Source organism: Jaculus jaculus, chromosome 13 (assembly GCF_020740685.1).
Source record: "Jaculus jaculus isolate mJacJac1 chromosome 13, mJacJac1.mat.Y.cur, whole genome shotgun sequence".
Classification (NCBI taxonomy): domain Eukaryota; kingdom Metazoa; phylum Chordata; class Mammalia; order Rodentia; family Dipodidae; genus Jaculus; species Jaculus jaculus.
The window spans coordinates 12,309,681-12,335,819 of record NC_059114.1 but is presented as its reverse complement, the minus strand read 5'-3'; the positions used below and the strand labels follow the sequence as shown (position 1 = coordinate 12,335,819).

At 53.3% G+C, this 26,139-nt stretch overlaps 1 protein-coding gene across 4 annotated transcripts in view; it reads left to right on the top strand.

Annotated features, from left to right (window-relative positions):
* Kiaa1671 (KIAA1671 ortholog) overlaps nucleotides 1-26,139 on the top strand; it is a 172,705-nt gene that overhangs the window by 53,678 nt on the left and 92,888 nt on the right. For 3 of the 4 annotated variants that reach the window (XM_045132300.1, XM_045132299.1, XM_045132297.1), the window contains 4 exons: nucleotides 1,218-2,771; nucleotides 5,076-5,157; nucleotides 8,734-11,391; nucleotides 16,109-16,255. In XM_045132300.1, coding sequence (XP_044988235.1) covers nucleotides 1,273-2,771; nucleotides 5,076-5,157; nucleotides 8,734-11,391; nucleotides 16,109-16,255 — 4,386 coding nt within the window. In that variant the 5' untranslated portion in view covers nucleotides 1,218-1,272. The remainder of the gene's footprint in view (nucleotides 1-1,217; nucleotides 2,772-5,075; nucleotides 5,158-8,733; nucleotides 11,392-16,108; nucleotides 16,256-26,139) is intronic. The other variant, XM_045132298.1, reaches the window with a different exon arrangement.

Genomic DNA, 26,139 nt, shown 5'->3' with positions numbered 1-26,139 from the left:
TCTTCTTCATAGAGCAGAGACCCATCATTTCTGCTTCTTGGAGTTATTTGGAGGATTAAGGAGAGAAGAGGGCTCTTGCCTGAGAATGTAGATCTCACAGCCAAGTGTGCAAGGGGGGGGTGCCCCCAGCCAGAGCAGCATAACAGGCCACACCCCGCACACTGGGTTGGGAGAGTGAGACGGTTAGAGCCCAAGTGCGTGGCTTCACAGGACCCCTCACTCCGGAGAAGCCCCTTTGTTCGCTGTGACTCTTTGTATTACGAATGGGAAGGGGGCCCGGGGTGTGGTTCAGTGGTGGCATGTGCAAGGCCCTGGGTCTCATCCCCAGGACTGCCAGAAACAAACAAACCAAAAATAAGACAGACCAACGTAGCTGGACTATGTAGATGCTCAGCAGAAAACACATAGCAGGTTTAGTGAAAAAAAAAAAAAATGGGGTGGAGAGATGGACCCAGGTTTGACTCCCCAGGACTCACGTAAGCCAGATGCACAAGGGGGCATACGTGTCTGGAGTTCGTTGGCAGAGGCTAGAGGCCCTGGAATGCCTGTTCTCTCTCTTTTCTCCCTACCTGCCTGTTTCTGTAGCTCTCTCTCAAATAAATAAATAAAAATATTTTAAAAATTAAAAAAAAAAAAAGATGGCTGGGGCTTTCAAAGGCACCTGGAAGGCTGGGGGAGGGGCAGGCTGGTGGCCCAGGTGGGGTTCCATGGCCGCTGGCAGGCAGAGGCTCCAGTGACCTGCCTGGGTAAGCCGTGTGAGCTGAGGGCCGGCTGCTCAGCCCAGGGTTGTGACGGGAGGGAGCTGCCTGGGACACGGGGTGCAGGCAGGTCTGGGAAACAAACGGGCAGGGGGCGGGGGACAGGAGTGAGGCAGTGCCCGTGGGGTCCGCTCCCCGCTCGGCCCCCTGCTTCCAGAGCACCTTCAGGCCTGTCGCTTTGTCTCTCTGGCAGAGATTTTTTGTCCTGTTGGGCTGGCCCTGAGATTGGCTGAGCCAGGAAAGCCCTAGAACATCAGTGATTGGCCTGACCTCTGTGGGTTGGAGCAAGCCTAGTCGGCTGGCTGTCCTCATGCTTCCAAAGCTCTCTGCCGGTTGACGATCCATGGGGTTTGCCTAGTGACGTCAGAATCTGGGGGGGGGGCGCAGCTCTCTCGGCCCCATTTTCCCCAAAACCAATCATTTTGCTAAATTTACTTTCTTTCTTTATTTTTTTTAAAGCAGTTCTTTCTCCATTTCCAATGCTCTTAATCCTCATGGAGCCACAACCGTAACCATGGCAACTCGGGTCGAGGTTGGATCCATAACATCGCTGACAGGACCAGGCCTTGGTGACATCAGCAAGGAGCAGAACTACTTTTACCACACTGGAAACACCTCTGGGGCAAAAAGTGTATTGAGGACCCCAGCCCGCCTGTTTCCTCTGCCCAGATTCACCCCCAAGCCCTTCTGCAAGGAGCAGATCTCTGAAGGCAGGTCCCCTGTCCCATCTCCCTGGCCTGGTCCCACCAGGCCCTGTCCTGCTGGGATCTCGGAGGAGGCAGAGGACTTGGGAGAAGTGATGCCCAGCTTGGCAAGGCAGGAGGCGGGCAGTGAGGAGGCCTCACAGAATGGCCCCTCTGTGCCTGGCAGAGCCACCGTTCCAAGGCCTGGCCCCAGCACCATGGACCTCTTTGAAACTACCAAAGCAGGCCCCACTCTGAGCAAAGCAGCCAGCCCCAGGGCTCCGGAGTCTGGCAAACGGGTGACCCAGGAGCCTCCCTCCAGCAGCCGGCCGGAAGTGGCCGCCAAGCCCGCCTTGCCTGCCCGCAAGCCCACGGGGACCCTGCCCCGACCGGCCTCCCTGCCCCAGGATGCGAGGTCCCCCGCGTCCCGGGAAGAGGCCGTCCCGGCCCAGCCTCTGCCAAAGGCTCACAGCGTGGAGGACCCAGCAGGCAGCGCCCCGGAGATCAGGCCTCGTCCCAAGAGAAGGCCCGTGTCAGCCATCTTCAGCGAGTCCCTTCAGCCTCCGAAGCCAGGCCCAGGGGGGAAGGTGCCCCCGACCCCTCCTGAGAAGACCTGGGTGAGGAAGCCCAGGCCGCTGTCCATGGACCTGACCGCCCGCTTTGAGAGCAGAGAGGCCTTGCTGAGGAAGCTGGCGGACGAGCCGAGCGAAGCAGCGCGTCGCGGCCCAGAGACGACCGGCGCCGAGCCCAAGAGGGACTCGGAGCTCCCCGTCCACGCGGAAGCCATCGCGCGCGGGCACCAGGACTCGGCCTTCGTGGAGGTGGCCAGGAAAGTCCACGAGCGAAAGGAAAGGGCGCTTTCCAGGCCGTCGGAGGCGGGCAGCCCCAGGACCCCCGGGGGCCGGGCCAGGCTTACTCCAGCAGACGACCAGAGGCTTCAGGAAGAGAGAGCCAGGCTGCACCAGCCGCCGGAGAAGGCGCCTGAGTCTCCTCCGTCCAGGCCGGGAAGAAGCCTGGGGCCTGCCCCGGCCAAGAACGGAGGGCCTGACCGCGAGGCCTCGGCAGGGACAGAGCGGAGGTCTGCGGGCACTGTGAAGAAACGCCTCAGCCTGTTTGGAGAGGAGACCGCCGTGGCCGTGGCCGTGGCCGTGGGATCTGAGTCCATCGTGGCCTCCCGCGAGGCTCCACCGACTGCATCTGAGCCCGAGACAGCGGGTGTGAGCGTGCAGGCACGGATCCAGGGCTGGGCTGCAGAGAGCGGGGAGGCCAAGCCCGAGACCAGGAGGCGGGTGCTCCAAGCAAGGCCGCTGTCTGCGGATTTGACCCGGCTGTAAGTGGGCATACACCACAGACCTCCCTCAGCCCCCCGGGGTGGCCCCATCACCACTGCAGAGTGTGAGGTTAGGGAGATCAAGGATGTCAGGCTCCCTGCCCAGAACCCCACACAGTGTGTCCCCAGCTCCCAAAGGAGGTGATGGCAGTTTCTAGTCCTCCGATAAAGAAGCAGAGGAGAAAAGAGGGCTACAGATGCCCCAGCACTGAGCCTAGGCCTCAGTTTACACTCTCCCTCTTTTTATTTTATTTATTTTTTAAATTTTTTTTTTTTTGTTTTTGTTTTTCAAGGTAGGATCTTACTGTAGCTCAGGCTGACCTGGAATTCACTATGTAGTCTCAGGGCGGCCTCGAACTCATGGCCATCCTCCTACCTCTGCCTCACGAGTGCTGGGATTAAAGGCATGTGCCACCATACCCGGCTTCACGTTACACTCTCCCTGTGAGCTCACTCCTGTATCAAAGGTTTGGGTGGGAAAGACAAGGCATGGAACTGAAGTTGGGAGCCGGATACAGCTCAGCTCTGCCCAGTGCAATAGCTAAGCCATTCCTTCCCCAAGGTCAGAGCACACGTTAGGCCACACGGGCTGGCGTGAGGCTTGCAGGTAGAGAACTTGCCTAGCATGGGTAGAAGACCCTGGCTTTTGTCCCTAGCGCCACACACAAACAGATTAGGCCTCAGTGAGTTTCCATATCTTTGTTTCAATGACAGAAATTATGCTAGGGGCACGGTCAGGGATTGAGATAAAAACTCATGGGCCAGGGAGATGGCTCAGTGAGTTAAGAGCTTGCTGTCCAGGCATGAGGACCTGAGCTCGGATCCCCAGGACCCACACTAATCCCTTCACTCCCAGAAGCTTCCAGAAGCTAGCCTGGCAAACACAACAGTGAACGATGGGAGGGCCTGGCTCAAACCAGCTGGAAGGCAAGAACCATCGTGTAGCGTTGTCCTCCGACACCCCAACACATAGACACGTGCACACACATACACGCACTCAGAGAACGCGGGAAGTTTTCTGCATTGGTGGGGGGCGGAGGGGGTTGTCAGACATCCACCCCATGATTAAGGAGGACTCTCTGAGCCTGGCATCTCTCAGCCTCTGTTCTTGCTATTTTCCCATCAGTGGTCAGGACAGGGAGCTGTCACCAGGCGTGATCCACCTGCTCCTTAGTGTAGGAGGCTCTGCCCACATGCTGTGTCTAGGGCAGAGCTCCTGGGTCAGGAGCACTGGGTGGACATCCTGCCCAGGAACTAACACAGCTGGCAGGACCGAAGTTAGACCCACAGCCTTCGACACCTTAGAGTTAGCTTGGCACCTGCCAGGCAGGGCCTGGTCTCTGGGATTCTGATTCAGTTGGTCTGGGGAGGGCTTAAATATTTGTAGTCTTAACAAAAAAGCACCTCTCACTGAGCAATGAAGGAGATGAGCCCTTGAAGTGCCTTGGAGGAAGCCACATGATTGTCTGACAGATGGGGAAACTGAGGCTCCGACGTTAGTGGCAAGTCATCCCAGCCTCATACCATCTCAGGAAGCAGAGTCTGGGGTGCCCACTGGGGACAAGTTCAAGTGTGTCTAAGATTTCCCTGACCCTGAGTGCCGAGCCCTGTTTATACGCCTTCATCTTCAACGATGCACCCCAAAGGACATGTGGGGTAGAGAGACTTGAGTCTCCTTCCCTGTTCCCCTTTACCAAAGCCCAGAGAGGAAGGTGGACTTGTCCTTGGCCGAGGGAAGCCTGTGTCCCCACATTCCTATTGCTCTGCCCCCCCTCCCAGTCTTGTGGCTGCTCTTTGGTGGGTGGGTACTGTGCCCCTGGGATGCTAAGGAGAACTATTAATTATCCTGCCCAGGGTTTCTTTAGCTCTTCCCTAAACGCCTTCACGGAGCTATTAGGGTCATGGCTTGCCTCTTATCTACCCTATAAAAGAGGGTGGGAGTGTTAATTATCTTTGCTTTATAGATGAGGAGACAGAGGCTCAGGTGAGGTCACAAGCCAGACCCAGGCTCCCACAGGAGGAGGGAGCAGAGCTGGGAGCGACTCTTGGCATCCCCCTGTCCCCTCCCAGCCCGGTTCCCCCTCTGCCCCGAGGATGCGCTGTTTAAGGTACAGCCTTGCTGCCAGACCTCTGTCCTTCTGGTGGCTGCGAAGGACCTGTCCTTTCTCAAAGGAAACTGGACAGTATGGCCTTTGGGGATGGCCATGCTTATGTCTCCCTGGGATCCTGAGCTGGTGACAGTGCACAGGCTGTGAGGAGTCACAACCTCCGGCTCTGTGTGACTAATTCGGATCTCCGTCCCAGGTTTTCAGCTTCAAGCAATGAGGGAAGATATGAGAAATGTGCTGTGCTGGGCAGCGAGCCCGCTGGCGAGCAGAAGGACAAGGTAAGCAGCGACGGGTTCTCCCATCTCATCTGGAAGAAGGGTCTGGGTGCTGCTAGGCCCAGGCAGAGAGCATCAGCGAGCCACCATGAGCAAGAACACACTTCCAGTGCCACTCACAAATGCAGCTGTCACTTGCAAGAGGTAGAGGGGCCTGAGCCTTTTAACACGATTTCCTATTTTACTAAGACCCTGAAACGTAGGTTTAAAATGCTTGGTAGACTGTCCTTCTCGTTCTCTCTCTTACTACTCCTCCCTCCCTGACCTGGCACCCAGCAGAAGCAAGAGGTGAGCCAGTGGTAGCTCTGAGTGCTGAAAGCATTTCTCTTTGATCTGGTCCCTAAGAAAACGCTTGTAACATACCTGCCATGGATAACTGCCTTGTGGTCGGTGGATGTTTTCTGCTGGTCTTAATCTTTTCTTCCCTTTTTGTTGTTGTTGTTGCTGTTTGTTTGTTTTTGGTTGTTTGTTTTTTTTTTTGAGGTGGGATCTCAGTCTAGCCCAGGCTGGCCTGGAATTCACTGTGTAGTCTCAGGGTGGCCTTGAACTCACGGCAATCCTTCCTATATCAGCCTCCCAAGTGCTGGGATTAAAGGTGTGCGCCACCACGCCCGGCTGGTTGTAATCTTTTTAAACTTTAAATTAAAAGAAAAAAGCATGTAATTGACTTGCACAAGAACGCATATGTTAGAGAACACAGGTGGATGAGCTTCCCCGCGTGTGTTTGTCTGTCCAGCGCTCCTCAGTGGGGTGATAAACAGTGGCATTACATGTAAACACTCCAGTATGCCCCGCCCCCAAGCAGCCACTGATCCACTTTCTGTTCCTAAAGATTTGTTTCTGTTTTCTAGACTTTTGTACCAACAAGGTTGGTCCTATTAATTAATTAATTAATTTACTTTGGCCTTTTTTTCTTCTCTTAGAAACATTCTTCTGAGATTGGTCGTGTTGTATTATCAGTAGCGGATTTCCCCCCCCCCCCTTTTTTTTTATTGCTGTGGTTCATCCCACTGTGTGTGGGTAGACCTTAGTGTGTTTGTCTATTCACCTTTTGGCTGGCATTCAAGTGGTTTCTAGTTTGAGGCTATTAGAAATGAAGCTCTATGCACAAGGTGGCACATGTGCCTGGAGTTTGTTTGTAGTGACTAGAGGCCCTGGCATGCTCATTCTCTCTCTCTCTCTCTCTCTGCCTTTCTCTTTCTCTCTCTCAAAATAAATACATAAAATATTTTTTAAAAGAAATGAAGTTAAATATCTGGGTGTGGTGATGTAATCCTGCTATCCCAGCACTTGGGAGTCTGAGGCACTGGGATCTGACTTAGGCCAGCCTGAACTCCTTCCTGAGACCCTGTCCCACCTGAAAATGAAGTTGCTAAGAGCTCTTGCGGACAAGGCTGTGCAGGTGTGCGAGAGAGAGAGAGAGAGAGAGAGAGAGAATGGGTGCACCAGGGCCTCCAGCCACTGCAAACAGACTCCAGATGCACATGCCACCTTGTGCATCTGGCTTACATGTGTCCAGGGGAATTGAACCTGGGTCCTTTGGCTTTGCAGGCAAGTGTCTTAACTGCTAAGCCGTCTCTCCAGCCCCCACCGTATTTTTTTCAGACAGGGTCTCCTGCTGAGCTCAGGACTCGCCGATTCAGTTAGACTGGCTGGGCAGCAAGGCCCGGCAGCAGTCCCACGTCTTGTTTTGCCGGTACCGGGAGCATAGGTGCACACCACCACGTGTGGCATTTTCTGTGGGTTCTGGGCACTGAACTCGGGTCCTCATGCACACTCAGAGGATCCGGGGATAAAACACGGGCAGACCACTGACCCTCAGGCAGCAGTCATCACCCTTCGAAGCCAGCTCCCCTTCCAAGGAGAGGGGTTCACATGGCCTTGGAAACAAGCCCTGGGTTATTTTGTAAGCTCTTTGGAAATTCCATTTAAAAAAATAAAGAAAGAATGGCTGGAGAGATGGCTTAGTGGTTAAGGCGCTTGCCTGCAAAGCCAAAGGACCCAGGTTCGACTCCCCAGGACCCATGTAAGCCAGAAGCACAAGGGGGCGTACACATTTGGAGTTCGGTTGAAGTGGCTGGAGGCCCTGGCATGCCCATTCTATTCTCTCTCTCTCTCTCCCCCTACCTATTTCTGTGTCTGTCTCAAATAAGTAAATAAAAAAGAAAAGCAATAAAACATGTTCTCCTCCATGACATAGTCCCTCCACACCGGGTGTTTTCCTTAGAGAAAACCGAGTTAGGGCTTGGCACACACGCATACACGTGCAGAAATCATGGCTGAAGCCAGGCATGGTGGCGCACACCTTTAATCCCAGGGAGCCAGAGTAGGAGGATCGCCATGAGTTCAAGGCCACCTTGAGACTACATAGTGAATTCCAGATCAGCCTAGGCTACAGAGAAACCCCACCTTGAAAAGCTGAAAATAAATAAATAAATAAATAAACAAAAAATGGCTGAAAGAGGGTCTGATGGAAGAAAAGCCTTCACCCCAAGCCAAGGGTACTGTAGCAGGAGTTCCGGGAGGAGTAGAAGGGCTGTGGATTGACCTGGGGGAAAATAGCCCTATAGGGCTGGAGAGATGGCTTAGCGGTTAAGGCGTTCGCCTGCAAAGCCAAGGGACCTGGGTTCGAGTCCCCAGGGCCCACGTAAGCCAGATGCACAAGGTGGCGCATGCATCTGGAGTTCATCTGGAAATTAGTCTTATAGAGAAAGAGGTGAAATGAGCATTTTAAAATCATGACGAGGCTGGGTGTGGTGGCGCATACTTATAAACCCCCAGCACAGAGGAGGCAGAGGCGGGAGGTCTTGAGTTCAAGGCCAGCCTGGGCTGCACAGCAAGACTCTGAGTAAATAAATAAAATCAAATAGTCCTCGCTCATTGTGCCAGAGACACTTATGTTGTCCCTGGCAGTATCCAAGACTGCTCAGGTCTCTGCTTCTTCACCCATCCTGAACATAATCAGCCTTAAATATTTTTTAAATATTTTATTTTTTTATTTGAGAGAGAAAGAGGCAAATAGAGAGAAAGAATGGGCATGTCAGGGCCTTTACCCACTGAAAAGGAACATCAGACGTATGAGCCACCTTGTGCATCTGGATTACGTGGATCCTGGGCAATCGAACCAGGATCCTTAACCAATAAGCCATCTCTCCAGCCCAGCCTTTAATATTTTATGGCAGGTCTGGAAAGATTTAAAACCACTTGCTTGCAAACCTTGACAGCCTGGGTTTGATTCTCTAGTACCCGCTAAGATGCACTGAGTGGCACCTGTGTCCGGCTCATACTCAACTCTCACTCTCTTGTCTGCTTTTCTCCATCAAATAAATAAAAGTAGCTAGGGAATAGTGGCTCATGCCTTTAATCCTAGCACTTGGGAGGCAGAGGTAGGAGGATGACTGTGAGAACAAGGCCACCCTGAGACTTCATAGTGAATTCCAGGTCAGCCTGGGCCAGAGCGAGACGCTACTTCAAAAAACATATACATGTTCTGGTGTGTTGCTGGGTGATGATAGGAGCAGCCCTGTCAGTTCTTTCCCTTTGGGAACCTTTCATGTTGCCTTGCTTATTATTTTCCAGCCTAAGGAAGGGCATGGTTTGGATGGAATGCCTACCCCTAGAAGCCCCTGGAAGCCTGGGGTACCCCAGAAGTCCAGGCTGACAGAGCACAAAGACACTGCTAGCCAAGACCCTGACAGGTGCCGGACTGCATACCCAAGGGAGCGCCCAGGCCCCCCTTCTGAAGTCACCCCAGAAGACGATGGAAGCTTCCAGAAGGTATGGGCCACAGTGTTCGAGCATCACGTGGAGAAACACACAGTGGCTGACCCGTGGGGCTGTGGTGTCTCAGCCCCTCCTTATGAGGTAGCCCTCTCAGAGCCGAGGCCCAGGCAGGAGAAAGGCTCTTGGCTGGCAAAGGACCCTCCAGAAATTCCAAACCCCAAGAGGGAGGACTCCAGGTGGTCTGAGCGTTCTGATCTTGGGGTGCGGGGACGAGCCACCGTTATGGACAACGAGCAGAAACAGTATCCCACGCCTCTCCCAGAAACACACCCTGTTGGGGAAAAGCCCCGTAGTGGGGGGAACTCCTTTAAGCCCTCACAGAATCCTCCCACGCCCCAGAGGGTCGAGCCCACGTATGACGTTGTGCACACGACGGGGGAGCGCGTGCACAGCGAGGCGGTGTCCACAGCGCAGGGGGAGAAGGCCGTGACACTCCGCAGGCCCCGGCTCTCGTCACAGGGCCAGGCCGGGCAGCTGTCTCAGGAGGGCAGCCCTGCTCATCCAGAGCGTCCTCTGGGAGGCCACACGGGGTCCGTCCAAAGGGCCAGTTTGATTTGGGAAGCCCGAGGACAGGAGGCCAATAGGCCCAAGCTTGACTTTCAAGAGCCCAGGGATGTGTCTGTGGACAGTAGCTCTTCGCCCAAATGGGCAGGTGGTGTGGTGATGAACTGGCACAGAGCCACTGTAGTCAGCAAAGAGCCAAGTGGTCCTGAGAGGGGCCCGCCCCAGGGAGGCCCCGTAGACCCTCCATCTGGGCTCAGGGATGAGCCCCATGACTCCCAAGCACCTGCAGGGCCAGTCTCCAGTGAGGGTAGCCCAAGGCCAGCTCAGGTGCCCGAGTCTGAAGCGAGGACATGGAAAGCCAGCCCTCTGGAGCCGAGGATGGACAGGATGAGGCGGCGGACTTTGCCCCATGATGTGAAGTTTGAGGCGTTCAGCTTCCTCAGCCCAGGGAGCACCTCCAAAGGAGGGCAGAGACGAACCGATTATTTGACCTCAACATCTGGTGCCTTAAAAAGCCCTCCTCTGTTCCACCACTGGGCACAGACTCAGGAGGTGACCACAGGTGCCTCACAGGACAGATCGCCAGCAGAGAAGCCGGGACTGTCTGCTGAACCCAGGGCAACGTTTTTTGCAGTAACCTATCAGATCCCTGATATTCAAAAGGCAAAGAGTATTGTTAAGTCTGGGCCTGAAAACTTGCTGGAACCTTCCAGAAAAACAACCCCACCTCCGTCACCTCACTCTTTTAAGTCTACTTTGATGTCTCCCAACCATGAAAAGCCACAGGCTCCGGCGAGCAGTCAGAACTGGCCTAAAGGACATCAGCACACAAAAGCCACATGTGATTCAAAACATCAGAAGGTCACAGACTGTCCATCGTTGGTTGGGGACAGGATTTTGGATCCTTCCAGAGACAGAATCATAGATGTGGATGCCTTGCGGGTTCACCGAGGGTCAGGAGATGGCACTGGTTTTCAGAACGATGGGAAGGACAGTAGGAGTGGAACGTCCCCCAGCAGCAGGGATGCCCCTCAAGCCACCCCACCCCTGAGAAGCCGGACCAAAGCCAGCAGCCTTCTGCTCAGGAGGAGGACGGAGGTGATCAGTGAGACATTTCCTGGGAAAATGCGAGATGGCTACAGGTCCAGCGTCCTTGACATCGATGCCCTGATGGCTCAGTACAAAGAACAGCCAGCCAGAGTCGCTGGCAAGGCCCAGGAGTGGAGGGACAGCCCCACTCCAGAGCCCAGCAGTTCCCCTCAGGAGAGGCCAGGCCGGCCCAGTGAGGCAGAACAGAGACGGAGGAGTCTGAAGGAGGCTCCCCAGACAGAAGGTTTCCAGAAAGAAACGAGTGCTGCCGAGAAAACCCACCATTCTAGCACTGGCTCCAGCAAACAGCAGGCAGACACCCCAGACTCAGCCACAAAATCCAGCCCACCACCTTGGGGGTCGCCACACTTGGCTCCTGCCGAGAAACGCCTCACAACCTCACCCGTGCCAGCTGGTCCCAGGACAAAAGCCCCAGGCATCACTGGAGATGAAAACCAGGCCTTTGCCAGGAAACACCAGGGTGGGATGTGTCAGCGTGACCTGGCTGAGTCACAGCCCTCTGGCCCAGAGGACTTGGCCAGCAGGGTCACAGTGTCACCTGGATCGCCACCCAATAACCAGAAGAAAGGGACACTAAGGAAATCCTCTGTACGGAGAGAAGAGGACAGCGGGGCCCAGTTGGGTGACCCTCATGACCGCACAAGGTTGGCCTTGGACATCAAGAGGACCTGCTCAGATAAGGGCCCGCCAGCCAGCATCCGAGAGGGCCTGTCCGTCATGCAGAATGCCAGACAGAGGTGGCAAGAACAGCCCAAAGGGAGGCCCAGTCTCCCTGCCCAGAGTCCCGAGGCCGCAGCAGGACCCTGTCGGAGCGATCCCAGGACACCAGAGAGTTCCAAGGTGGGTACAGAGGCTCTTTAGATGATCCCAAACATTGTTTAAGTATCTACATGGGGGTCTCATCTTAAGTGGGCTCCCTATGTTCATAAAGGCCTAAGGCTGGTGTGTGACTCTAGCAAGTGGTAGGGACCGTGTAGAGAAGACGGTGGAAGCCTTTCTCATCAGGACCCGCAGCTGCTTGATTACCCATATTTTCTTTGCTTTTTCTGCCTCTCCCCCCCCCCCTTTTTTGCGATGCTGCACATGTAGCCCCAGCCCCTCAACCATTTCTTGGCATGTGACAGTGGTGAGCTAGGAGGTGGACGTCATCGAGGAAGAGAATTTGAACATCCAGATGTTAGGTGTGGGCGGGTAATGTAGGTCAGTGGTAAAGTATTTGCCTGGTAGGCATGAAGCCCTGGGTTCAATCCCCAGTACCTCAGCTCCACCACCCCCTCACAGAAACCAATGTGAGGGGCGATCCTCACCCCAGGAAATGAGCCAGCTTAGAAAATTCCATTCCATCTGTTGCGCCAACTCTTTTCTGAGGAGAAGCTGTGGAGCACTTGCTCCCCTGGCCAGGACACCCCTGAAAGACTAAAAAGTCCAGCTCCACCGAAGGTAACCTTGGGGAACCAATGAGTTACTGGGCTTCCTCACAGAGCTGGGATTACTTACAGGAGCATGGGGACCCCAAAGCAGCCGTAGTGTTGAAAGGTCTCTTCCCAGCGTGGATGACAGCCCTCCTCAACCCACCCCCAACTGCACAGGTAGAGCTCCTGTCCCTTCATCTAACACTCTGAATGTCCTCTATCCGTCCGTCCGTCTGTCCATCCATGTATCTCCTCCTGAGGCCACGAAATCTTATGCATCACTGCATACAGCTGGCACGGGGATACCTGAGATCTCAGGTAAGGGCTGTCCCCTCCTTCTGTGGGGGAGGTCAGCAGGCCGAGCCTCGAGAGTCTCTCCTCTTGCAGCTGCTTCTGACAAAGATGAGACAATTGTTTTTCGCAGAGGAAAGCGTCACAAAAAATGACACCGGAATTCCCTGGTGGTGCCCGTGGGCCATGGGGCCGCCAGTTCACACCTGGGGGCTGGGAGGTGGTGATGGGAGAGTCCAGTGAGAGCGGCACAGAGTGAGTGAGGCAGTCACCTCGAGTCTAGTGGTTGTCCCACAAACGAAGGGTCACCTTGACTTAGGGTCCCTCAAAAGCAGACCGCATATTGGTTCTTTTGAGACTATGATTCTAAGAAGGACAGGCTGGGGGGCTAAGAGTCTGTAAGGTGGGCACAGGACTTGGTGCCAGTGTGGACAACTGAGCGTCAGGTCTCAGGGGACCTTTGGGGGGGCACAGAGAATACCGTTGAACTGTCTGGTCAAGGACAAGGGCTGAAACGGAGTCACCCCCTTGCTCCTGTCCTCGCCTGAGGCTCTGACAAGGGCTTTGAACCCAGGACTTCTCCGTGCTGGTGAAGCATGCTGTGTGCTGGGCAGGCTGCCTCACACGGGGCAGCTTTGCCAGGACACGTCCTCAATTGTCTGGAGTGCCATCCAGGGAGGAGGTTGACAAGCAGTGGTTCAGGCGTGATCACTTTTCAGTACAGATTGATGAAGCAAAACAAAGGCAGCTCAGAGACATCAGGTCACCTGCCTCAGGTCACACAGCAGCAGGGGCAAGGCGAGTATTTGGATCCCATCCCACCTGAACACCTGTGAGCTCAAAGACCACTTTCTAAGAGGCCACTGTGGTGAGTGGAGAACTATGGAGGTGGGCAGGAAACCAGAAGCCCAGGGGAGGACCAAGGGAGCTTTTGATGTTGGCAAGGACATGGGGCACTTGGATCCCAGGCCAGGAAACGATATGATACAGGGTGCGCTTGGGAGAAGAGACCCAGGAAGGCCTCTTGGAGGAGGTGCTGGCTTGAGCTAAACCTTCAGGGACAGAAGTAACTCTGGATGGACTGAGGAGGAGAGATGAGGCCATTCTAGGCACTGCAGGGACAGAGGTTTGGAGGTGACTACAAACTCCTGAGTGAACTGGTATCAGGCAGCCTGGACCCTCAGCCCTCCTGCGCCCCTTGCAGATTACTTTCTGCTATGATGCAGCACCTGAGCCTACATGCTCTGTAAAACATAGTGACTTCCACTGTTTCAGACGCTGAGTCCCTCCCTTGAACCTAGCGAGCCAGGGCCTGATTAGTTCCTAAAGGTCCCACATCCGCACGCTGTTGCCTTGGAGATTGAGTCTCCATCACAGGAATGCCGGAGCATCTTCACACCAGTACTTGGCTGAGGACTTGTAGCTAACACTCCTGCTTTCCCCAGCCTGGCAAAGGGCTGTGCCAGAGGCCTTATGAGGATCGCATCGAGCCTTTGGGTTGTCTTCAAGTGTGGGTGGGGAAGGGGTAGCTGGGTTACGAACCGAGGTACCACCCAAGGAGCTCAGGCTGGCTAAGCACCATGTGCAGAATCACCCAACCTTGACAATGACCTTGACGCTTGTCTGTGGTTCAGTGTGGCCTGGAGTCTCGCTTCCAAGGTTGCTCCTCCTGGAATCTCCATCATGGGTGGAAATGAGATGAGTCACCCACATGGGCCACCAGCCCAACATGCTCCTGAGCTGGGGTTCAGCTAGCTCTCCTATACCTAGCCTGTTATTACTGTAGGAACAGCCAAAGAGTGAGGACAGCATGGAAATGTGACACGCTGTCTGGTGGCCAGCACCTCACTTTGGTCCCTCTGGCAACAGGAGAGTGTGTGACTGAAGGACTTGGACGCCTGCCAATGTATGCAGGCCCCAGGAATGCCCTTCTCTGGGGGCTTATCTCCTCACTACGGGATTGGGGTGCCTTGAGTAGACCAGCTTCCTATTTCTCCCTTGCCCAACATCTTTGGTTCTTGAAAATTTTTTTCTCTTTTCTTATTTTTCTTCCTCCTCACCCTCCTTCTTTTTTGAGGCAGGGTCTCATATAACTCAGTGTGCTTTGAACTCCTGATCGTCCTGCCTTTACCTCACAAATGCTGGTATTCCTTGCCTGGCACTGGTTCTTGAACTTAAAAAAAAAAAAAAAAAAAAAAAAAAGATTACCTGACCCCAGAAAAAAATATGGATTCACACAGTGGTGGTTGTTAAAAACTCAAGCCTTCTAGGGGCATAGAAAATAGAAGTGAATTGTTTCCCTGATGCAGCTGCTGTGGGTTTGGATGTCCTTTGGGACTTTGTATCAGTGCCACAAAGAATTCCAGACTCACGTGCCACTTTGTGCATCTGGCTTTACGTGGGTACTGGGGAGTCCGACCTGGATCATTGTGCTTTGCAGGCAAGTGCCTTAACCACTGAGCCATCTCTCTAGCTCTCTTTTTAGAAGTCTTTTCTTTTCTTTTCTTTTTTAAAGTTACTTATTTGAAGCACAGACAGAGAAAGAGGCAGAAAGAAAGAGTTAGTATGGGCATGCCAGGGCCTCCAGCCATTGCAAACACACTCCAGATGTATGCACCACTTTGCGCATCTGGCTTTATGTGGGGACTGGGGAATTGAGCCCGGGGCATCAGGCTTTGCAAGCAAGCGCCTTTAACTGCGGAGCCATCTCCAGCCTCCCTCCCCCAGCCTCATTTCTGATGCTGTGTGTTGTTAAACAGGTACCTTCCCTCTCTGGGCCCCCCCGTCCGTGCCTGTATGTAGAATGCCCATTTTGGGGCCTGTGTTCACTAGCCTGTGACAGGTCCCCCGGTATAGGAGGGAGAAGTGGCAGCACTCAGACTAGATGCCCCTGGGCACCTTCCTCCTTTCCATTTCCTCGGGCATCTGTGTGCATGTTTGGATGCAAGGAGAGACGTTTCACAGGACGGTTTATTTATTCATTTATATTGTGTGTGTATAGAGTATGTTATGTGTGGCGTATGCACGTGTGTGTGTGAGCATGCAAGTGTCACGTGTGTGCATATGATAGCCAGAGGAGAACCTGAGGGGGTCTTCTCTCTCACTCAACCATGTTCTTCCTTAAGATGGGGACAGGGCGGAGAGGGGCGTCTCTCCCTCAGCTCAGAGGTTTGGGTTTTCAGTCAGTGAGCCAGGGGCATTCACTGGGCTCCGCCTCCTGGGGGTTAGGGTCTCAGGTGTGCGTGGCCACACCCAGCTTCCTTTGTCTGATTTTCAAGGTAGGGTCCCACTCTAGTCCTGGCTGACCTGGAATTCACTCTAGTCCCAGGCTAGTCTTGAACTCACAGTCATGCTCCTGCCTGGGCCTCCCTAGGGTTGGGATTAAAGGTGTGCGCCCCCTGTGCCCTGCTCACCCAGCTTTAAAAAGAAAAAGAAAACCTAGGTTCTGGGGAAATCAGACGGGACAGTCTCAAACCCTCATGCCTAAGAGGCAAGCGCTCTTAACCGCTCAGCCTTCTCCCCAACCCCAAGCAGTAGCTTGTAGATGGTAGAGAGCCAGGAACGCCTGCCCCCTGGCGGCTGGATGGTGTCGTGCACGTCCTGGGTATTGTTCCTCACTTGCCCCAGCGGTCGAGGCTCAGAGGCTAAAGGCCTGTCTGAGGTCACACAGCCAAGCGGTAGTGGACGCTTGGCCACTTGACCCAAGAACTCTACCTCGTGTCACCTGTGGTCATGTTGGGCTGACTGGTGGTTTAATACTCACTGACTAAACAGACTGTCTTAAGGAGACACACTTCCCTTAAATAAGAAGCCCCCCCCCAAATAAAATACCGCTCTTGTGTTCTCTGTCCCAGCCGCCGCTGCAGACCACGGAGCCGCGGGATGGCCCACAGGATGGACCACAGGATGGCGAGCGGCTTCTCCGCCAGGTGTCCCCTGTGGCCTCTGTCCCCAGGAGAAGTCACAGCTTCTGCAAGGACAAGAGGAGTGGGCCGCTTGTGGTGAGTGACGCTCAAGCAGTAATGGGTGTGGGATGCTATCGTGGACGTGCAGTGCGGAGGAGCTGGCTGGTGGGGGGCCGGGGACTGGGGGCAAGCCGGTGGCCGTCCCTCTGGGATCCAGAGTCTCCTGACGATGTGCTGGGAGCCTTTCCTGCCCTTGAACTTCTGGCAGAGCAAGGGACGGTGGTCCCCGCAGCTGGCCTTGGGCTTCAGAGAACACCCGAGGGGGTCTAGTACCAGTTCTGGCTTCCGATCCCAGCGCCCTCTCCTCCCTGCCTCTCTGCGACTTGAGCACTAATGGTTGCTCAGCTGGAAAACAGGGTTGTGGTTGTATTTTCTTGCACTGTTTTGAATGGGCATCCAGCATGGGGCAGCGAGGCCAGCCCAGCGGAGCCTGCTTAGTAATGGACAGGAGTCATGGAGGCCTCTTGTTGAAAGCAGTCTCACCACCAGAGGACCACATTCAGCCCTAGATCTCCATACATGCGCATGTGACCTTAGACAGGCCTGTGTCCCTTGTCTACACAATGGGGCTCCTGAGAGTTTGTAATGTGGGGTCTCTGCTGAACTAATGCAGAAGCGCCCACCAAGCAGGTCTCTGTTACACATTCCTGTGGGCCAGCCCTTCCCCTCAGTCTGCCTGCTGGCCTAGGGAGGACTTGGGGGAAAGGAAACCAGGCTCTCCTGGAGTGGCTGAGGTCCGGCCCAGCCTCCTCTGGTGATTTTTTTTGACGATCCTTTTAAGTCTGCAGTATTTACCAAATTCCGTCCTTGCTTGGGGCAGAGCTGGAACCTGTGCTTACTTCCTTCAGCATCCAGAACCCCAGCCCGAGGAGCTGTGGCTTAGCGAGGTTAAGGAGGTCACATTCATGAAGGAGCTGGAGCTGGGCCACTTTACCCAAGACCTGCTGCCCCACCTCCCACAGCCTGTGATCGCCAATGGAGTGGGGACTCTGGGTGCTTTGATATTTGTGCACAAAAATGGCCTCTCTTAGTGTGACACAGTCTTGTGTTAAGATCCTTTGGCTCTCCCAAGTTCATTTCCTGGGTCAAAAATCTTCACGTAACTGTGCCTCAGTTTCCTGTGCTGTAAAATGGGATGCAGATGCTGCCGGCAGCATCTGCACTCGGACACCGTGTGTGATGGTCACAGCAGGGGGAAAGAGTGTCGTTGTAGGAACCGAGTTGGCACAGCCTGGGAGGAACTCAGACCTCAGACCTAGTGAGGCAGCCCCGAAAGTGTCGTTATGCGCCTGGGGCCCAGCTGCAGCCCCTTGTACTTTGACAGTCTGCTGGCTCAGATTTACCCTGGTCTCTTTCCCTGTCAGCTGGCACCGCCCCACCCACCTTATCTCATTATACTTGACCTCTTGTGCGCGCCTGTGTGGGCAGAGGTTACTTAAACCTGTCTTTTATGACCCTTAGCTTCCAGGAGGCCTCCCTGGCTGTCAGTGCCTCCTCTTTCCTCTGTGTCATTGAGGAACCTTTGTCCCAGGAGTCCTGGGCCTCTGGTGACTGGGAGGGGACTCGGTCAACCCTGCAGAACTGGCCTCTTACCTCTAGACGCATGCTTGTAGCGCTCGTAAATGGCCACAAGGCGGAAGTGGTGCCCAGCCCCATTCCTGGAGTGCCCATATCCTGCCAGGGGACACCTTAGCCTGGTGCTGTGGAGGGAGGCTGAAAAGCGGGTTTCACTTCCACCGTCACTGTACGGCCTTGGACACGGGACTAAATGGATCTCCCGGAAGCTCACTGTTTCCCTCCTGAGACGAAGATGGTTCTGTCTGGCCTCCAGTGCTTTTGTGGACAGTACATGAAGTCACTGGGCAGAAAGTAAATCCTTGATTGACTCAACTGGCCCCAGCCAGTTTCTTTGTTCTCCTACTGCCTCTTTCTTTCCTCTCATTCTCCCTCTCTCTGACTCTCTCACTCTCTCTCTCTACACACACACACTCACACACACACAATAGAAATGTATTCAACTCTACATTAGTAGAGAAACTGAGGACCTAACTTGGTCAAGGTGACCTGTCAGATGAGGCCTGGGGCGTGGTCACATCGGCACTCATACCTCCTGAGGTGATAGGGACTCTGATAAATGCCACCGGCTCCAGTCTGTCCTGGTTTGATGAATGACTTTGTGTTGTTGCTTTTTGACTTGGACTCAGCTCATTTTCCTCTGACTTTGTATATTCGCATACCAAACCACTGTCTGAGAATACAGATCTCATCTTGGGGAGGAAAGAAGTGAGGCTCAGGTGCTAAGCCGCCTGTCTCAGGCCACACATGGCGTCATGGAGAGCCCCGCCCCCTTCAGGCCTACTCCCTGAATCCTGTAGCACTTGCTCCGCACATTAGCTCTCCCAGAAATGAGGCCCCCCAACCCTTGGGACTCAGCCAGCTCTGGGAATGTGATATGGACTCGGCCAGCATTGGCTACCAGCTGTTCAAAGCCAACCTGTGAGTCAGGCATGTGATGCACCGAGCATCTCCCCAGCCACCTTTGCAACCTTTAGAATCTGGTTGGTTTTGTTTTTGTTGTTGAGTTATAGATATGTGTGTTTATTTAGTCTGGACATTAATCTCTTACCAGCTATATGGTTTGCAAATATTTCTCTTATTTTTTGAGTCATCTTTTTACTCTCTTGACAGGCTTCCTTGATTCACAAAGGCTTTTAATTTTGGTAATTTAAATTTTGGGTTTTTACTCTAATTAAAAAAAATGTTTTCTTGAATTTATTTTTAAACAGAGAGAGGGAGAGAGAATGGGCACACCATGGCCTCCTGCCAATATAAACTCTAGATGCATTGAACACTTTCTGCATCTGGCTTCATGTGGGGACTGGGGAATTGAACCCAGGCTGTGAGGTGCAAGCAAGTACTCTTAACCACTGAGCCATCCCTCCAGACCTAAATTTTGATTTTTTATAATAAACACTGTTAATTATCTGTGGTCGTAGATTTCATGGTGATTTTTAATGCAGTTCTACAATGTATTTTGATCATATTCACAACCATCACCCTCTCTTGTTCTCCAACTAGCCCCTCTTCTGTTTTCTTTTCCCTTCCTTCCTCCCTCCCTTCCTTTTTTCCTTCCTTCCTTTATTCTTTCTTCCCTCCCTCCCTTCCTTCCTTTCATTTTTTGGGAGACCTGGGACCTGGAGAGTCAAACATGAGTCCTTAGGCTTCACAGGCAAGCACTTTAACTGCTAAACCATCTCTCCAGCCTTTTTTTTTTTTTTTTTTTTTTGACCCAATGAATGTCCTTAAAGTTCCTTACAGGACCTGGGTGAAGGCATATGTACAGGAGTGTGGGCTGCTTACCAGTGGCTGTGCCACTGAAGAAAATGTCATCTGTCTTCCCTAATGCCAGTCCATAGATACTCAAGGAGGGGGTGGGGCATCAGGAGCTCCACCCCCTAGCTACTATTTTCTGCCTGTAAGTTCTCAGGGGTGAGCATGATCTCACAGACCGTTCTCCTTCCATGACAGGGTATTGACAGGTCTGATCCTGCACTGGTCTTGTGCTGGTAAGGTCATCAAATCGAGATGAAGAGGCCAGTGGCGATGTCACACCCTGAAGATGGTGTGCCATCTTCCTCCCTCCACCCCTTCCTCGGACGTTTACATTCTTCCCTCCCCCTCTTCTGGAATGTTCCCTAAGCCTTGAAAGGGTGATACAGATGTTCCACTTAATACAAATTTATTTTTGTTAGTGGTGTTTTTGTGTGTGCGCACGCGCGTGTGCATGCAAATGCCTGTGTCCGCGTACACGTGTGCAGAGGGTGTCGGGCGGCCTCCTCTGTTGCTCATCTGTGTTATTTCCTTGAGACAGACTCTCTCACTGAATCTGAAGCTCATTTTTATTATTTTCAGCTAAACTAGCTGGCCTAATAACGCTAATGATCCTCCTGTTTCTGACTCCCTCAGCACCGGTGTTACAGGGGTGCATGGCACATTCAGCTCTTTTTGGGGGGATGGGTACTGGGAAACCATCTTAAACTTTGACATGCCATTTGCATACCAACAAGAACACATGTCCTGAGAGAGCTGGCTGAAACTCCCCCTCCTTGCCTCCTGCGTGACCAGGTGTGGTTTCAATGTTCTGTGCCTCAGTTTCTCCATCTGTAAAGCAAAGGTAGCAATAGTGTGTCTCTGTTGGGAGTGCCATGGGCTAGATGAGCTGATGTAAGTCACTGTGAACAGTGCCTGACACACAGTAGGTCTGTGTAGGTACCTGCTGTTGTTGAGCTATACTTTGAAAACCCTGCAACCCCTTTAACCCTCACGAACCTTTATCTCCCTGTGTTGTCAGTGAGGAAGGAGACCCAGTGCCCTTAGGTCACCAGGGCTGACACTGTTCTCCTAGATGACCTACTGCAGCCCATGGTGTAGAAACAGCTGTGCCTGGGTTGAATCCCAGCCTCTGGGTTTGTCACTTGCCGTAAGAGGAAGGGGACTCCCTTGGGAGCAGGATCCCCTAGGGGGAGGACAGCAGCACCAGCAGGCTCCCAGGGACAGGGAATGTCAGCTAGGGCCCACCTGCTTTGCAGGAGGAATCCGGGTGCACCTGCTAAGCTAGCTGCCTTGGTAGGGCCTTGAACTTTGTGTTTCACGCTCCCTGGTGGAGCCGGGTGGGATCTCAAGAACCGAGTCTCTGCTGGGAGGTGGTCCAGGGGCCATTGAGTTAATGCCACATAGAATGTCTACCTTTCATAGGTGAGGAAATGGAAGCCCAGAGAGGTGATGCCCCATGCTCACCATGAGCTCCTGGTGTCCTGTCTGGGATCCTAACCAGATGCCATGGAGCTGATGGACTGGGAGGGTGCCATGAGGTCCTTAAATACCACCCTCCGCGCACCTGTAAACTTCACGCAGGATTACAGGCAAGAGTGGAGAGAAGGTGGCAGAGATGATGTACTCTGCCAGCACATGATCCAGCGTCACCACCTCTGCCTCACTCTTGATTCCCAGGGACTACAGCATTTCAAAAGTTCCCACAGGCCCAGGATAATCTGTTGACGTGGATCCACACAGAGCTTCCCAACCATGGCAGGGGGGAAAGGGTTTATCTCGGCTTACAGACTGGAGGGGAAGCTCCACGATGGCAAGAGGAAACATGGCATGCGCAGAGGCTGGACGTCATCCCTGAGCCAACATCGGGCGGACAGCAGCACCAGGAGAGTGTGCCAAACATGAGCAAGTGGAACCTGGCTGAGACACCCAGAAACACACCCAACAACACACCTCCTCCAAGAGGCTCCAGTTTCTAAATTTCCACCACCTAGGGACCAAGCATTCAGAACATAAGAGTTTATGTGGGATGCCTAGTTCAAACTACCATACCAACCCAGGGCCTGACACAGTGCTTTCCCCCGGAACGTGCGTTGTACAAAATGTGCCCGTCCCATCCTGCTGTGAGCTCAACGCGTGTCTGCTTCTGCATCGCCCCACCCCGCCCACAGCGTCCTCCCATTCACAGCGGGACGCAACCTCCGCAGGCTGGGGGTCGCCCTCCGTCCTGCGCTGTGGGGTCATCGGTGTTTGTCTGAGCCGCCCATGCTGCCGCCTTTCCCCGTGTCGTCTGTGAATGAGCCCCAGTGTGCCAATCGCTTCTGTTGGCAATTGGCACATGGGCTGCTCTCAGTTGAGGCTGTCCCTCATCTTGGTGCTATTCTTGTCCCTGACTCCTGCTGGGTAGTGGCACTCGTATGTGTTGGCTGTGGGCTCGCAGCTCAGCAGAGCTGGGTATGCGTGGTGCGTGCAGATCTCGCTAGACTTGTCTGTGGTTGTACTTAGGGGCCTCCTCACCCTCAGTGATGAGCAGCTGTCCCACCCGTTACTGGTGCGATTGGGACTTAACTTAGCTAGGTGCAGTGGTATCCCCTCCCTCTTTGTTTGCTGAGTGTGTGTGTGTGTACGTGCACATACGTGTGGAGGTCAGAGATCAGCATCAGGTGTCTGCCTCGGTCACAGTCCACTTTATTTATTGAGTGAGACAAGGTTCTGTCTGAGCCCAGAGCTCATTGATCCGACTAGACAAACTAGCCTGATTGCCTGGGAGGTGTTTCTCTCTCTGCTTCCCCAGATCATAGTGGTTACAGATCGTGCATGGATGGATGGATGGATGGATGGATGGATGGATCAATCAATCGATCGATCGATCGAAGAGCCTGAGTCGGCAGCCAAGTAGGGGGACAATGTCACAGATCCCTAGCCCGATTCAGTCTGTCCAAGGCTTGGTTGTGGGGTTGCCAGAAAGACCCCGGCTGTGGATTCTTCCAGGTCCTGAGAGGCCACAAGTCACCTAAGCTGGCCAAGAAGGGTAACCCCAGAGGGGCAGCCTGAGCAGGGCCGGGAGGCTGGCCAGGATGTGTTGGCACAGTGGAGTCCCTGGGTGCGGGGCCCCTGAGCTCTGCGTGAGTGCCCCTTGTTACCAGGCCCTGGGGCGACGGGGAATGCAGTGGGAGGGTATAGTTCCCAAGACAACTCTACTCCAGACTCCTCGCTAATCTACAGCAAGTTTCACTGCCAAACCTTCCCTGAGGGACCCCAGTTACCTCAAAGTTCCCTAGTCTAGTCTTGTTCTCCAGAGGCCAGGCATGGCAGGGACAGGAATTTTGTGACACATAGAGCAGGAAAAAATAAAAACAAAAACGAAAATAAATTCCTGCTGTCTCCCAGCCTTGCCTTGCTGGGAGTGGTTGAATCACCAGTTTTTCAAGCAAAACTGATGATCTGAATGTGAACTTTGTGTGTTGGTGCAAAAAGTATGTTGCTTTCGTTTTCAAACTTGGATGCCCACAATAAGGGGTGGATGGGTGGACTACACCCAGCTGCCCTCGGTTAGAATGTGGGCAGTCAGAGGGCTTGTTTCACACGTCTTTGTGGAGTCCTTGTCCAAACTCTGGCAGATAAATGAGACATAGGGAAACTGAGGCTTGGAGAAGCAGAGTACTTTGGTATGGGCCTGGGCCATGGACACATGTCTCATCGGGGCTCAGGCTCATTAGAAACACTCTGAACCTCACTTAAGAACCCCCATGGCTCCTGGAATTACCTTCATCTTTCCTGCAATGATAGTACATAGCCACCAGAGGGCAGGGTGGAGGCACTGGTGTGCCAGCCTTCCTCCTTGCTAGCTTTATAGCCCCTTCCTAGAGCCTTTGCCCTAAGCCTTGAAACACAGCCTTTTCCATATTTATATTTTCCTTGCAGCTCCCTAACTTTGGCGCATGTGTCACTCCACCTTGTTCCCCCCCCCCCGATTTCCCCTTACCAACATTGTTGCCAACTTTTGCAATTTTTTTTGACATTTTCATAATACGTACATATTGAATTTTTTGTTTATTTTTAAAATTTATTTGTTTGAGAGCAATAGACACAGGGAGAAAGGGGCAGAGAGAGAGAGAATGGGCGCACCAGGGCCTCCAGTCACTGCAAATGAACTCCAGATGCGTGCGCCCCCTTGTGCATCTGGCCAACATGGGTCCTGGGGAACCGAGCCTCGAACTGGGGTCCTTAGGCTTCACAGGCAAGTGCTTAACCGCTAAGCCGTCTCTCCAGCCCCCATACATATTGAATTTTGATCATATGTGCACCCTGTCTCCCTGTCAGTGTCACTGTACTCATCTCTTCTTAAAAAATATTTACTTACTTATTTATTTATTTACAGAAAGAGAATGGGTGAGCATGCCAGGGCCTGTGGCTGCTGCAAATGAACTCCAGATGCATGCATCACTTTGTGCATCTGACTTTACATGGTGCTGGGAAATTATCAAACCTGGGTTGTTAGGCTTTGCAGGCAAGTGCCTTACCTGCTGAGCCATCTCTCCAGCCCACTCCTCATCTTCGACTACACCAAGTTTATATATTATCCATTTTATATATTTGAGCCTGCCTCGAACCTGGGCTGCGGGCTGGCAAAAGGGGGATGGGTGGAGCCGTCCAGGGCTAGAGGGCACCGGGTGGAAGGGAAGGTTGTGTATTTGTTTCCAGGGGAAGGGGCGCCAGGCTCACCACACATGGCGCAGTACTGACTCGACAGAGCTGAGCGCTCTCCCAGCTCTGGAGGTCACACTCCCTCCAGACGCCCCTCTGTCCCCCGCCAGCTCCAGAGGTCACGCTCCCTCCACACGCCCCTCTGTCCCCCACCAGCTCCGGAGGTCACACTCCCTCCAGATGCCCTCTGTCCCCCGCCAGCTCCGGAGGTCACGGTCCCTCTACACGCCCCTCTGTCCCCCGCCAGCTCCTGGTAGCTGCAGTAGGTCCTTGGTTTGTAGCTGTATCGCGCCAGTCTCTGCCTGTCTTACCCGGCTCTCTCCCCTGAAGTGGCATTTTTTTCTTTTGTCTGAGCACACTTGTCATCTGCTGTGTGGCCTGGCCTGGTGACTTAAGCTCTTCTGACTGCCACAACAAAACACCCAAAACTGGGGAATTGATAAACCCCCGGCATTTATTTCTGGAGGCTGGAAGTCCAAGGTGAAGTGCTAGAAGGTTCCATGTGTGGGAGGACCTGTCCCTCTCAGGTGGTGCCTGTGACTCTGTGCCCACGAATAGAAGGCAGAGGAGAGACCAGAAAGTTGGACTCAGCTCACTGAAACCTTTTTGTCCTATGCGTGAGGTGGGCCCCTCATGGCCCATTACCTCCCAAGGACCCTACAGCTGTGTGTGTGTGTGTGGGGGGGTATATGTGTGTGTGCAAATATGTGCACCCAAGTAAGAGTGTGTGGAGCCAAAGGAGAAGGCAGTGAGTCTGTCACTGAACATGAAACTCTCATTTTTGGGGGTCATATTGGCTGTCCTGGGAGCCCCAACCATCCTCCTCGCCTCCAACTCACTCCTGGGGCCACAAGCACTCGTAGCCAGGCCTGCCTTTTTTTCTCAATTTTTATTAACATTTTTCATGATTATAAAAAGTTTCCCATGGTAATATCCCCCCCCCTTTCCCCTTTGAAATTCCATTCTCCATCCTATCCCGTCCCCATCTCAATCAGTCTCTTTTATTTTGATGTCATCATCTTTTCCTCCTCTTATGATGGTCTTATGCAGGTAGTGTCAGGCACTGTGAGTCATGGATATCCAGGCCATTTTGTGTCTGGGGGGAGCATGTTGTAAGGAGTCCTACCCTTCCTTTGGCTGTTACATTCTTTCCGCCACCTCTTCTGCATTAGACCCTGAGCCTTGGAAGGTATGATAGAGATGTTACTCAGTACTCCAGTCACTTCTTTCCAGCACTATGATACCTTCTGAGACATCTCAAGGTCACTGCCATCTGAAAAGAAAAGATTCTCTACCCAAAGTGAGAGTAGCATTGATATAAGGGTATGAATATTAAGAGACGTGCTTCCTGGGCAGTTCGATAAGCATAGTATGTACATTTTTCCAGATATCAGCAGATGTTATACCCCTAGGACTCATGACTACCCCTGTGTTGAGTTTTCAGTATCAGGGATGTGTCCCTCCCCCCCATGGAGCGGGCCTCCAGTCCAATTGGAGGACAGTTGGTTTCCACCATGACAGACCTGTCACTATTACACCCATTGACTCATTTGGCCTGGCTGGCCAATTATAAGGCTTGCAGTGTCCACTGTTGAGTATCTTCACTGGTGATTTCTCTCTCTCCCATTGAACTGCATGCATAATGGCTTCTTCCAGCTTTCTGTCAGCTGGTCTACATGGAGGAGGTTATCAGCTCAGTTCCAGCGGGATTTCTCAGTGCAGGCCTGGCTTTTGATGTGGGTATGGTGGGTGGCACCCAGGTCCTCGTGCCTGAGCTCTCTTAGTCCCAGAGCCGGTCTCCTCAGCCCCGAGGGCCCCGCCTCTTAGTGCCATCACCTTGGGAGTCAGTTCCTGCACGCATCTTGACACGACACAGACACGTG